The sequence below is a fragment of the Phaseolus vulgaris genome, chromosome 11 (genome assembly GCF_000499845.2).
Source record: "Phaseolus vulgaris cultivar G19833 chromosome 11, P. vulgaris v2.0, whole genome shotgun sequence".
Taxonomy (NCBI): Eukaryota; Viridiplantae; Streptophyta; class Magnoliopsida; order Fabales; family Fabaceae; genus Phaseolus; species Phaseolus vulgaris.
Genome location: NC_023749.2, coordinates 11,726,784 through 11,739,597, shown reverse-complemented (window position 1 = coordinate 11,739,597; position 12,814 = coordinate 11,726,784). Strand labels below are relative to the sequence as shown.

General features: G+C 34.0%; 1 protein-coding gene and 1 long non-coding RNA gene across 6 annotated transcripts; one reads left to right on the top strand and one right to left on the bottom strand.

Moving 5' to 3' along the window:
• Window positions 1–398: 398 nt before the first annotated feature.
• Window positions 399–11,065, bottom strand: LOC137830986 (uncharacterized GPI-anchored protein At1g61900-like). Of its 2 annotated transcripts, XM_068638444.1 has the most exons (8): window positions 10,740–11,061; window positions 10,063–10,215; window positions 6,316–6,915; window positions 5,946–6,191; window positions 5,819–5,830; window positions 5,593–5,736; window positions 1,382–1,426; window positions 399–759 (listed from the first exon to the last, which is right to left on the bottom strand). In XM_068638444.1, the coding sequence occupies exons 1-8, from the start codon at window positions 10,804–10,806 to the stop codon at window positions 689–691; spliced, it is 1,338 nt and encodes a 445-aa protein (XP_068494545.1). In that variant the 5' UTR covers window positions 10,807–11,061; the 3' UTR covers window positions 399–688. The 2 variants fall into 2 exon arrangements, 1 of the variants encoding a protein (XP_068494545.1); XR_011084303.1 differs by lacking the exon at window positions 5,819–5,830 and having other exon boundaries at window positions 5,937–6,191; window positions 10,740–11,065.
• LOC137830995 (uncharacterized) lies at window positions 676–7,396 on the top strand. Of its 4 annotated transcripts, none has more exons than XR_011084308.1 (4): window positions 676–808; window positions 1,363–3,286; window positions 3,435–6,230; window positions 6,364–7,396. It is a non-coding gene; the product is annotated as an uncharacterized lncRNA (long non-coding RNA). The 4 variants fall into 4 exon arrangements; XR_011084306.1 differs by having other exon boundaries at window positions 1,363–3,501; window positions 5,543–6,230; XR_011084305.1 differs by having other exon boundaries at window positions 1,363–6,223.
• Window positions 11,066–12,814: the final 1,749 nt, after the last annotated feature.

Here is a 12,814-nt window from a genome sequence, read left to right as displayed (position 1 = left end):
AATATTTTAATCAGACGAGTTCTATCTAAAAATAATTAATCATATCTCATTTTAAATTAATTTTAATCATAATAGTAAAATTGTAGTCTTACAAGTTGCAATTTCATTAATTAATTTTTTTTATCAATATCACAAATTTTTATAAATTTTTCTTTCACTTTCTTTCTTCTCAAATCCATCATTTTCCACTCCTACAAATTCATTCCTTAATCTAAACAAAGCATAATAATTTTAAAAAATTGGAAAAAATAGAATTGTTCTTCATTTTGAAGTTGATTATTTTTTCAAATTTATCTATTTTGGTAGTTTTCTTATAAAATTATATCGTTTATTAAATTACTTACACTTAAAAAAGGAATGAATAGAGGCAAAAGGAAAGGCAGAACGAAATTGTATTGTACACAGAAAGAACTGAGATCATCTTTTTTATATTTATACTATTCCTTATACGGAAACAAAATTCATTACAATTTCAAAGAATATTGAAACAATATGGTAATAATACAATACAATCATGAATCTACCAGAAAGACTATCTCAAAATAGTATTTCTGTACTCATTCACTAGTGACAATATAAACATATTCGATGATTGGATAAGAACAAGGACATAGTTCTTCCTTGGACCCACGAAGAATAGCCAACTTGTCGGAAAAATCCTTGTTGCCAAAAACACTTAAATACAAGGTTAAAGAAGCCTCTTGGGAAGTAGTATAGAGGTAAAGAGGAGAGGCAAAACCAAGGTATTAATGAAAAGACCTGCAACAAATGGAAAGTGTACATACTCTTCATCAATGGAAATGAATAGGTATGCATCCAATAGCCAGCATAGAAAAGCTCATATCATCAAGTTGAGAATTTTTCTAGTGTACTAAATTAAATTTTCTAAAATTCAATCTCTTCTTCAGAAGTCCCAAGATGATTTGGCTGAAAAGAAAACTCAATTACTAGTTTTAAGAAGATGTATAAATAATTCTGTTTATTCTATCTTACTTGTGTGTTTCATTTTTCTGCACGAATAGGAGGAAAGCATCTGCATCACATTAAATTAAAATACAAACTGATTTCACAGATTTTATATTGAACATTTGGATCTTTAATGATTAAAGAGATCATGGATGAAAGAAGAGAGGAGAAACCGTATAAGTATTAGTTTGTTTAGACTTGATAATCACATTCTCATTCGTGAAAAAGGTTTTTACTGTACTTGGATTGCTTGGATAGTCTTTGAAGTTGTAAGAATCAATTTTGTGGTGAATAGAAATGATTTTTGAGAGAAAATAAATTTAAAACAAACTGACCCTATATCTTACAACTACCACTGCTTTGAAAATAAACTGAAGATCAAACCTGAAATATCAGTTAGGAGCATGGCACTTACCATTTTGTGAGGATGTTGCCGTAGGAAGAGATGGAAGTTTTGTAGCTGCAATTGCATGATTGAAGGAACAAATGAATTAGCCATGGTACAGAATGGAAATATGTCTTTGCTCATGGTAAAAAAATTACAAAGGACAATCCAATGTTGAAGACAGGAAGATGATATATATAGGTGGGGAGCCTGTTAGTCAAGGATTCCTCATATCATTACTATTGTTTCCTTTTATTCCATTGATAGAATCTTCCTAATATTTGTATACTATTATAATTCCCTTTTTAGCTTATACAAATACGAATTTATATTGATTTGCCGGGTCTTTTTACTAACATGGGGAAATTTTTTCTTCTTTTTACGAAAATGGAGTCTGTACGAAGTTGGACAAGTCGTGTCGTGCCAACAGAACACGATTTTATTGTAAAGTTGTGTCAAGGTGGCACAATTTTTGTGTAATCATTTTAAACTAAAACCGTGTCATCTTAACACAACTTCATCACAATAAAATCGTATTACGTTGGCATAATTTCTCCAACTTCATAATATTTTGAAAAACGACCCCATTTCAGTAATAATGGGCAAAAATTGTTCCATACTGGTCAAAAATCCTAATTTGCCAACCATTTAGGATGGTAATTGAGCATGCATTATTTATACAAGAGAATACAATGAAAGAAGGCAAGCAGCACTAAATTCTTCACATTTTTATCACTTTACATATACAAACAAGTCATTGCAGGAAGTTGGCATGAGGGGGGACAGTTTTGAAGTTGATGGTGGCCTGAATTCAACTGGTTCCCCAATGCTAATGGTTGAAACTAGTATAGAGAATTAGCTTGAGTATTTAGAGCTAATCAAGAGACTACAAATAAAAGGAAACAACAATAATATCGGGACATGCTTCAATTGGTCCCACTTTTCTTTGGCAATAGAAAAAGAATGCAGATTGATAACTAACAAAGGGTCAATAGATGCAGGATCCAAGAGATAACATGGCCATCCTTTATTTGCCATGCGTCTAATGCCGATTGGGTAACAGGAGCAGTTATGGTTCCATTAATATGGCCACAGAATCATTTCCTTCTCACAAACACTAATTTTTTAAACTCCCAATTAAGTAAATTTTGCCCAGGGCAGTGGATGACAAAGTTCTCTGTGATTATGAGAAACTAAGAAAATCATGTGACCATGAGAAGCTTAAGATGATCCTATGACCATGACAAACTTAACAGCAAATCAAATATCATACTCGAGAAAGCAAATCAGAAACAGAACCAAGTCTACACTACTTCAGCAACCCTTAAGCCTAGTCAACAAGGCAATTCTGCTAAATACTTTCAATTGGTGTTTGATGTTGCTACGTATTGTTAAGGAAATCTTTCCACGCAGAACAATCAGCTATTTTTCAGGTTGAAGTTTATATGGATTAACTTGCTGCTATTCAGAAAGTCTATGAGTTAAGCAAGTGAGATCATTTTCTCATGAAGACTCATGAAGCTTCTACCAGAATTTGAAACTTTTTCCCTGCTTTACTGAAACAATGGTTTTCTTGCAAACAATTTGGTCATATTACTTGCAATTGCAACATGAAATTTTGTAACTATTGTAAGCAACATGGTCACATCAAAGACTGCCCAACTATATGCACGTATAAACTGGTGAAGGCCCTTGAAGGTGCTACCACTTCAGTGGCCCAGACCTCTACTCCTGCCACCTCCAATATTGGAACTTAAACTCCTAGGGATATCCAACAAATGGTATTATCCGTTCTTTCTACCTTGGGTATGTCCAATGTAGTTGCTTAGCTTTGGTTTGTTGATTTTGGAATCTCCAATAACATGACTGGTTCACTTGAATATTTGCACAATGTTCACACTTATAATGGCACTCAAAGCATTCAAGTTTATGATGGTAATGCTCTCCCTCTTTTCGTTGTTGGAAAATTAGTTCCTCTTTGCGGGATGAATTTGTATCCCCTGGACTTGCTTCAACTTTATTGGACAAATAGTGGATAACAATTGTAATGTCAATTTCTATTTGTGTTGGTTGTTCTATGCAGGATTAGACATCGTGGAAAGTGGCTGCAAGGGGGCCTAAAGTAGACAGCTTATTTTCTTTCCAATTTGGTTAGCATAGCCTTTTGTCTTTTTAGCTTTGTCGTAATGGTTCAAATAAGTGTGAGGATAGGCATAGAAAGTTAGGTCATTCAAATTTTGTCTCTTTCTAATGACTCTTTGGATTGTTCTATGTACAAACTTGCCAAAAGAAAAGCTCTTCCTTTTCCATCTCTAGCATGCCGTAATGATAAACGATTTGATCTAATTCATAGTTATGTGTAGGATATATCACAACTATTATCTCATTCAAAATATAAATGCTTTTAGACAAAAGATTGTCAAGACCCTTGTTTTGATTAATAACAAAAAAAAAAATGTCTAGAGGCACTAGACGAACTATTGTCTAAAACTCACCAAGACAAAGTATTGTCTGTATTCACACGAAGTGTCGCCTAAGGTTCCCCAATCAGACGAAGTTTAGTATGCGTTTGGGATTGAGTATTATTGATATGAACTCTATTTAATATTATTCTTCTGAGTGTCCTGTGTTGTTTTCTAGGTAATAAACTCTACCACGTAAGTAAAAAATATCCTCCAAACTATTGTGAGATAAGTAGATTGTTCTGTCTTATCAAAGAAACAAGTTGGTGAAATGCATTACATGACATTTAATGCATGATGACGATTCTCTTCATCCTCACCAAACCACAAACAAAGTCATGTAAAGGTCCTTCATAAGTATTTTCAACATCTGATTATCTTTTGTAACACCCTAAAATATTCCTGAAGACATGGACTACTCATATTATTGATGGACATAAGAAAACAATTAAGCAAACATTCTCCATGGTTCAGTTTGTAATACTCTTTGATACTTTCTTTGTGAGAATACCTAGACTAAGACATTTATATTCGTTTTATACAAACATTGTTTTCAATCTCTTGACTTTCTTGTAATCAGGGAAAGTGTAAAGAGAATACTTAGGTTAAGACCAGAAGTGGTTAACTTTAAATAATACTTGCCCTTTTGTGAGTGTTAGTGAAACTTGGTGGTTAGGGACGTAATCTTGATGGTTAAGATAAACCAATATAAATATTTGTATTTGTTCTTCTATGCTTTGATCTCCGCTTTAAAACTTTTTATTATTGAACTTGTTTTTCATCTTTGAAAAGTGTTTTACAAGTGTAACATTTTTTTATTACACAATTCAACTACTCTTCTTGTGTATTGTTTGAACTACAAATAATGGTAACATTTATGGATGAATATAGCTGTTTCACATGAATCTATTTTCACAGGACTAAATAGAATTTTTTTAGCATGTTCAAGAAATTTTTGGCACATATTGACAAAAATTTTCATGTGTATCAAATGTTTATGCACAAATTTTGGGTGGAGAACATATTTTTTCATGAGTTTCAGGAGTTACTGTAGCTGTGAGGTATTATTTCCAAACACCCTTGTCCCTATACCTTAACAAATGGTGTTGATTACAAAAGAATCGATAATTACTTGATGTCACTTGCACACTACTCCTTCAAGCTTTAGTCCTTTCTCAGTTCTAGGTTAAAGATTTGTCCACAAGTGTATATTTGATCAACTGTCTTCCATCTCAGGTTCTCCACTTTGATTCCCCTCTATTATCTTCACACTTTTGGTAGTGTATGTGGGTATGAACAATGTGCCTTTATGGGTTATGCTCCAACTAAAATATGTTTTCTCTGTTATGGTGTCAATGTCTTAAGTTGCACATTTCTAGGAATGTGACTTTCTTTGATAACCAATATTTTTTCCATGCCTTTCTTTTGATTCTCCTATTTGTGAGATGATCATGTTATTTAAGCTCGGAACTTCAGCATCTAAATATCTTTACCAAAGTTGTTCCTCGTCCCTGTCATTAGTTTCGACTTAAGAAATTGATGCTACTCAATTAGTCTCATCAATTTGAGGGGGTGTTAATAGGGATCTATTATTATTTTTCCTTTTATTTGATTAATAGAATCTGACTATAATTGTATTTATTATTAGAATTCCTATTTTAGCTTATACAAATAAGGAATTACATTAATTTGTCATAAAGGATTGTAATTGAGTATGTATTATTTATAGAAGAGAAAGAGGGCAATCAGCTAGAAATTCCTGATAGAGCTTATACATACTTCTATTGCATGAGGATGGAAGCAGATATGAAGATGTGGGCCATGGAGCTACAATGTTGTCATTAAGGTCACAAATGAATCCAATCCCTGAAGTTCCATCAAATACTGCATTTGAAGGCAAACTCGGCAAAAGGCAGCCAGATTCTGCATGAAATCACAAAACCAAGATGATTGAGTGAAATTTAAATTTAATAAAAACATCCATTTTGTTATGAATGACATATACCTTGCAATCCAACTGATTGATCCAAGGGAAAACCCATCAATGCATAACAAAACAAGTGTCAGTATCAGTAGTTGCAGAAAGGGTAAAATAACAGTTTTCTAAGCAATGGAAATATGACAATGTCAACCTTGAAGAGAAAAGTCCTTCAGGCTTATGTGACAAAGATTATAAACATCTTTGGAGACATTTGCATTCTGCAGTTTCTTTCCAAGTGATGCAGCACATTTCAAGGCTTGCAGATTGGTGACAAAGCTCTGTTCTTGCAAATATGACACATAACTTTTGATGGCTTTGCAGCAAGCTGTTTGGTTATGTATGAGATTGCCGCATTCTTTCACAACACTTGAGACACTTGGAAAAACCAATGGGCATACTGAGTGATTTAATATAACAACAATGAACATTGTAAGATGTATGTTTTTACATTCCAATAAATTACCCAAAATTGTAATAATAAAATATAAGGAGATCTTTTTTGTTTTTCTCTCCATGCTCACCTTTGTTTAGGTTGCAATTTGACAGTCCTCTAAAAACATTATTTGCAGTGGATGGATCAAGTTTACTAGCCAGCCAACGTACAACAATATTCTTGCAATCATTGATCCTAGCTATCGGCCCAGGCATGCTTTGGTTTCCATCTGAAGTAGACAAATCATTCAAGGCAATTTTTCTAGCAGCATAATGTATGGCATTTTGGCAAACTTGATCACAACACTCATTTACAGGATCAATTTTTCTACAAGCCGTCAGAAGTCTCGAAGTATCTACAATACTCTCAAATTCATCCACAGATACAACGGGACAAGAGGCCTCAGTGAGATTTTTTGGGTGGACTGAACATATTTTTTTTAGGTTCTCATTTGCTCCTTGACTGACGAGGACCTTCTGAACATCAGAGAGGCATTGACTAGCATGAGTTGCATTCAAAGCTAGCACCCCAGAGTATTTGCTCGACTGCCCTATGAGGGTCACCAGCATGGCATCAAATTGAGGACAACATACGACATTTGCCAAATATGGCGCAAAGGATGCCCAGCAATCAGTAGCAGTTGTGGTCATTATATCTTGAGCAGCAGAGAAATTCAATGAACAAAGGCCTGGAAGCAAAAGGGAATTCTTGATCATCTCGGTAACCAAAAGGTTTGTAATTCAAAGGACTTTAAGATAAGCACATGTATTAAGGATACACATGCAACAGCATGTTCAAGAAAAAATGAAGTGATTTCACTGTTTGTTTGCAAGATACCATTTATAGTCCTACTCATGGGGATAGATTTATATCACATAATGAGCTAGGAATAATTGTAGAGTTACCCCTTAATATACACAAAACCAAATCCAGCAAAAGAATGAAGGATTTGATAACATTTCTGACACATAACTGTCATAAGAGACTCTTATGATGTTTTAGTTTAGGGTTGTTCTTATGTTTGTTTTTTTCTGTTAACCCTAGTTGCCAATTCCTATAAATAGGAATTGCGGTTGTAAAACAGGGGATTGATCATTGTGTGACATTGTATTCCTCTCTTATCTCAATATATGTGTGAATCCACTGTGGGAATCCCCATTTTCTGTAAATCTTCGTGTGTTTTCATGCCTAGATCTCTCTTCTCTTCTTCTCCGGTTTTCCCTCTTTCTTTCTTGCTTGACGTAACACTAGATGCTCTTCCTTGTCACGTTAGACGCTCTTCCTTATCAAGTGGTATTAGTCTTGGTTGATTCTTGATGGCCGATTCAACACACAAGGCTGTTGTTCTCAAGGAAAAGGAAGAAAGGCTTGCTGCCCGTTTAGATGCTCGAGTGGCAGAATTGGCAGGCTCTCTTCAACACACTTTGGCCTCTTTGAAAGATATACTTCAAGAACATGTTACACAATCTTCTTTCAATGAGTCCCACCCTTCTCATGAAAAAAAGTTCATCAAATTTGCACCTTATTCTGCTGGAATCCGCTTTCCACGCATTGAATTTCCTAGATTTAATGGTGAAATGTAAACCAATGGCTATATCAATGTGAGAATTTTTTCTCCATTGATAATACTCCCGATGATATGCGGGTACAATTGGCCATTGTGCATTTGGAAGGACGTGCTGTCCAATGGTTGCTTTGGCCAAATACACCAATTGTTCTTTACTTTCTTGGAAAGCTTACGGAGCTATGGTTAGGGAGTGGTTTGGGGATGTTTGCATTTACCCTATGGCGAACTTGATGAAGTTGCGCCAAACATCTACTGTTGAAGACTATTATGACGACTTTGACACCATCATTAACAGATTAAATCTTTCTGAATCTTACACGGTGAGTTGTTTCTTGGGAGGTTTAAAGAAAGATATTCAAAATGTTGGGGCGTATGTTTCAATCCACCACTGTCTAGCGAGGTTTTTCATAGGCCAGAATGTATGAAGCTGCTGATACATCAACTACCCAGGATCCTTCTTGGTATCTCACTGAGAGAATAAAGGGATTTTAGGGTCTAAACCTATGCAATTGGAAAAACCAGGATTGCAGAAATATTCTGATCGTTGGGACACAAATATTACGAACTACAAGGACTCTAACACCAACATTCATGAGTGAGAGACGATCCAAAGGCCTTTGTTACTTTTGTGATAAACCTCACACGCTTGAACATAGTTTGACTCACAAGAAACTTCAAATACATGTTATGGAAACTCAAGAACATTCTTCGGAGCAAGAATACAAGGAGAATGAAAACCAATCGGTTAGTGCTTTAACAGGGGCACCTAATTTTCGAACCATGAGAGTCACTGGTTATGTGAATAAACATCCTTTACATAGTGTCAGCACTCATAACTTCTTGGATATACAAGTTGCAAAGAAGTCTGGATGTTTAATTGAGGAACGTGATCCGTTGGCAGTAGCAGATGGCAACAAAATAACCATTTCTTCAATGGTTAATTTTTTTCTTGGCGCAAAGCAAACAACAAACTGCTTTCACATCTGATGTGTTTCCCATTCCTTTAGGATGCTGTGACCTTGTTCTGTGCGTGGAATGGTTGGTCACTTTAGGAGATATCCCATGGAATTTTAGCAACTTTACCATGGAGTTTAGAGTTAATGGGAAGAGACATGTGACAAAAACGTGGAGCCACTACCCAAAACATCAAGACTGCAGCGACAAAAAACTTTATTAAAGCTATGGAAGAGGGAGTTCGCTTTTCTATTCTGCAACTCTGCAATACCAACACTAGAATTTTACAAGCCCTTATTGTACAGGCTGAACCACCACCAGTTCCACTCTATTCAGACGATGTTAACTGAATTTGATGATATTTTTAGAAGTCCTATGAAGCTACCCCCTTTCAGACCGGGGTTTGATCACAAAATTCCTTTGATACAGGGTGCTAACCCCATAAACAAGAGACCATACAGATATTATAGATAAGCTGGAGCAACACTCTCTTAACAATGGCATTATACAACATAGTAATAGCTACTATGCTAGCCCAGTTGTGTTAGTACGGAAGAAAGATGGTCCTTGGAGATTGTTACTTACAAGAATTATATATGGCACCAATGGCACAGAATCTTCACATCATTACATTTGTACTTCACCTTCTACCCAGAAAAAATAGCACTAGTCTTCAGGTACAAACCTATATTGTTGCACCTTACCATAGCACTGAACTCATCGGTGTTACACTTTCACCACTGCTACACTATAATTTCACACCGCAACCTTCAGTAGTCAGCATCTTTCATGTCTATTTTGTAATATATCAGCTAATTTATTCTCTTTGATTGGAATATTTGACAACTTTTCAATCTACTTTGGATCTTGGCCCCCCTTTCTTAAGATTAAAATCTTGGCCATGGCCCTGCTTCCCACTATTCACCAATATTATATTCATCAATAAAAGAAAACATCTTACTTATTTCTAGGATTAGTTTCCCTATTTTTTCATATCTCTTAGGCTTACCCTATTTCCTTATCTTATCATGATCTATTTCCCTACTTAGTTAAGATTATGATCCGTAATAATAAAAATTATTGGTCTAGGTTTTATAAGCATCTTATCAATACATTATAATTTGTAACACATCTCGGTTAATATTAATTTAGTGTTTCATTCTCCTTTATCCCACTTCCTCCCTTTATACCTAAAACCCCTTACTTTCTACAACCAACAACTACAATATGCCAAAGGGTAAGCAGTATTTGTGTAAACAAAAGAATCATAATGTAAGGTCTCACTGACAGACTTAAAAGAAAAGGCAAACATACCTGATAAGGTGGGCACAGAATTATTTGTGAAAGGTCTCAATGGGGAAGGAGCTATAAGAGGAATAAAGGGCTGTGGCTGTGTACTTGGAGGGAAAGCAGGAGGCAACGCATCAACCTTAGTAGTGATTGGAGAGCCCTGAGACTTGTTCACAACTGCCAACATAATCGGCAATTTTCAGCTTAAGGAATTATCTTTCTACAAGAATACATTTCTAGAAGAAAATAAAATACTCCTCCATTGCCTAAGGCCTCAAAATAAGTAAACACGCATTCATCATTAAGATATCAGACACACTGCATTATTTATCAACTACATGCAGAAACATTACACATCATGTCAGCTTGGACAACATATTCAGCTCTTTGGCTACTATTTATGGTAGCTCATTGGCCTTCTACAATGCACAAAGAACAGTCTCATAAAAATGTATCAAGCTTACCCTTTTTCATTATGGTTTGTACCCAATGTACACAACATCAACAATACACATTATTCTACCTGAGATGAAGCATAATTCCATTACTTTTTGCAAATTCACTATCATATCAAACAGAAAATTTCGTGACCCAACTATCAAAATGCAAAACTTGAAAAGCTTAGCGACAATTTAATCATTAAAGAGTCAAATTCGCAATTAAGGGTCATGCATGTATCTGCTGCAATGAATAAAACACACCTAAAAGAAAAACAAGGAGAAAGAGAGTAATTTGAAGAAGGAAAGTGGGAGAGAGCAAGCCCTTCATAGTTGCAGCTTGTCAGCAACCAAGGCAATGAATAATCCCAAAGTGAACATTAAGAAGTTGCTCCCAAAGTGAACAAAAAAGCTTCAATGCAAAGAGAGAGCAGTGAAGAGAATGGTGCAAGAAAGAAACCCCTTTTTCATTGTTTTCGTTGACTCAGTCACTCACACAATGGAGTTCAGAGAAGAGAGAGAAAGAGATGGCATTGCCACTTGCAAATGCCAGGCATGTGTATCAGGGATGATCACGTGAGGAGCACGTGATGGATTGAATGCCATGTGAAGAGGTAGCTTCGTTAGTTAATCCCATGTTACCTGCTGTCCCAGCACCCATCCACAATCAATTTTAACCGTCCGATGCTGGTAAGACCAACCATGCACCGTTCGATTCAAGCAACCATACCCTATCCAATTAACTTTTCTTTCTATTCAGTGCAAGTAATCATAAATAACAAATTAATGCAAGTATATTTTATATTATCAGTACATTATCGATAACAGTATTTACATTACAATATTACGATTTCGGCTATTTTGATATTAAAAAAATATTTTAGTAAGCATGTTTTGCTTGTGTTTAAATTCTTAATTAATGGATCATTATCATGTAAATTAAAACATAATTGGTTTCTAATTATTTTAAGCAAAATGTTAAATTCGAAACTTATAAACCAAAAAAAAGTTGAATATAGAAATAGGATTTGATTAAAGGTGTAAGTTAAATCTTTTGACAACAATCAGTGATAAAAATAAAAATATGAATGTTTGATATTTAAAATAGTCATTACAAAGATTTACGTACTTTTATCGTACTGATTTACAATTACATAATTATGTAAAAACTTTTGCAAGAATTATTTATTCATGAAAACAAGAGACTTTTTAATTTGAAGTGCTTTAATAAAATATATGAAGGATTTTTAATTTTAATAAAAACATATATATATATATAATGGATTTATTTTAAAAGAGTTGTATTTAATGCATTAATTTATAGTAAGAAAAAAAGTTAATTAAACTAATAATTGTATAAAAAATTTAAAAATCTGTCAACAGACATGAGATGCGAATTTGATAAGTTATAATATACACAATCATTGACTATATAAGACTTAAAATTCCATTATTTGTAAAGCAATGAAGAAGAAAAACACTGTATAATGGACCCATTAATCATTTTCATTCAAGATAATTACCACCCTTTATGCCATATGCCACAAAACAAATTGACATGAATAAACAGGAAGATATATAGTAATAAAAAAAATAAAAAAATATAGTAATAAAAATAGTAAAACAAAAGTATTAATTAAAATAAAATATATTTATTATTTTGACTTCAAGTTCGTGTTTGGTCCGCTTAAACTTAGAACTTTGTCACTACACTATTTTTTTACATTATTTTTTTTACTTTAGATCATATTGACATGTTAACACATAAAAAAAATATTGTCTAAAGTATATATAATCAAAGATTTTTTTTATTGTTTCTATGCAGTAAAGTTTATAGTAAAGTTTATTTTTGTCTGATTCAAAATATTTGGAAAAACGTTGTCTATTTATTTGAAGCAACAACGTTGCCTATTGATTTGAAGCAACAATTAAAAAGAGTATATTAATATTAAAAATACTAGGAGTACTTGGGACAACATTTTTTTAAAATGTAGGTGCTTTAAATAATATTTTAGACCATACTTTTTAAATTGTAGGTACTTTAAATAATATTTAGACTACATTTATTAGGTGTTGCTTTTAATATTTCATATAACATAACTATTCTAAGTTGTCAATCTCACCTTATTCTAGTAATTTCCACACGCTCCAACCTTAAACACGTTCCAAAACATTCCAAAAACCTGTCCTTCGAAAGCATTTCCTAAATCTCGAAACCCAAATTTCGCTATTCGAAACCTACTCTGAAAAATTCAAGAACGCTCACACACTGATAGTCGTGCTTCTTCTTCGATTCCTTTTTCCAATTCATGTACTCGTGCTCATAGTAGTCGTAGTTC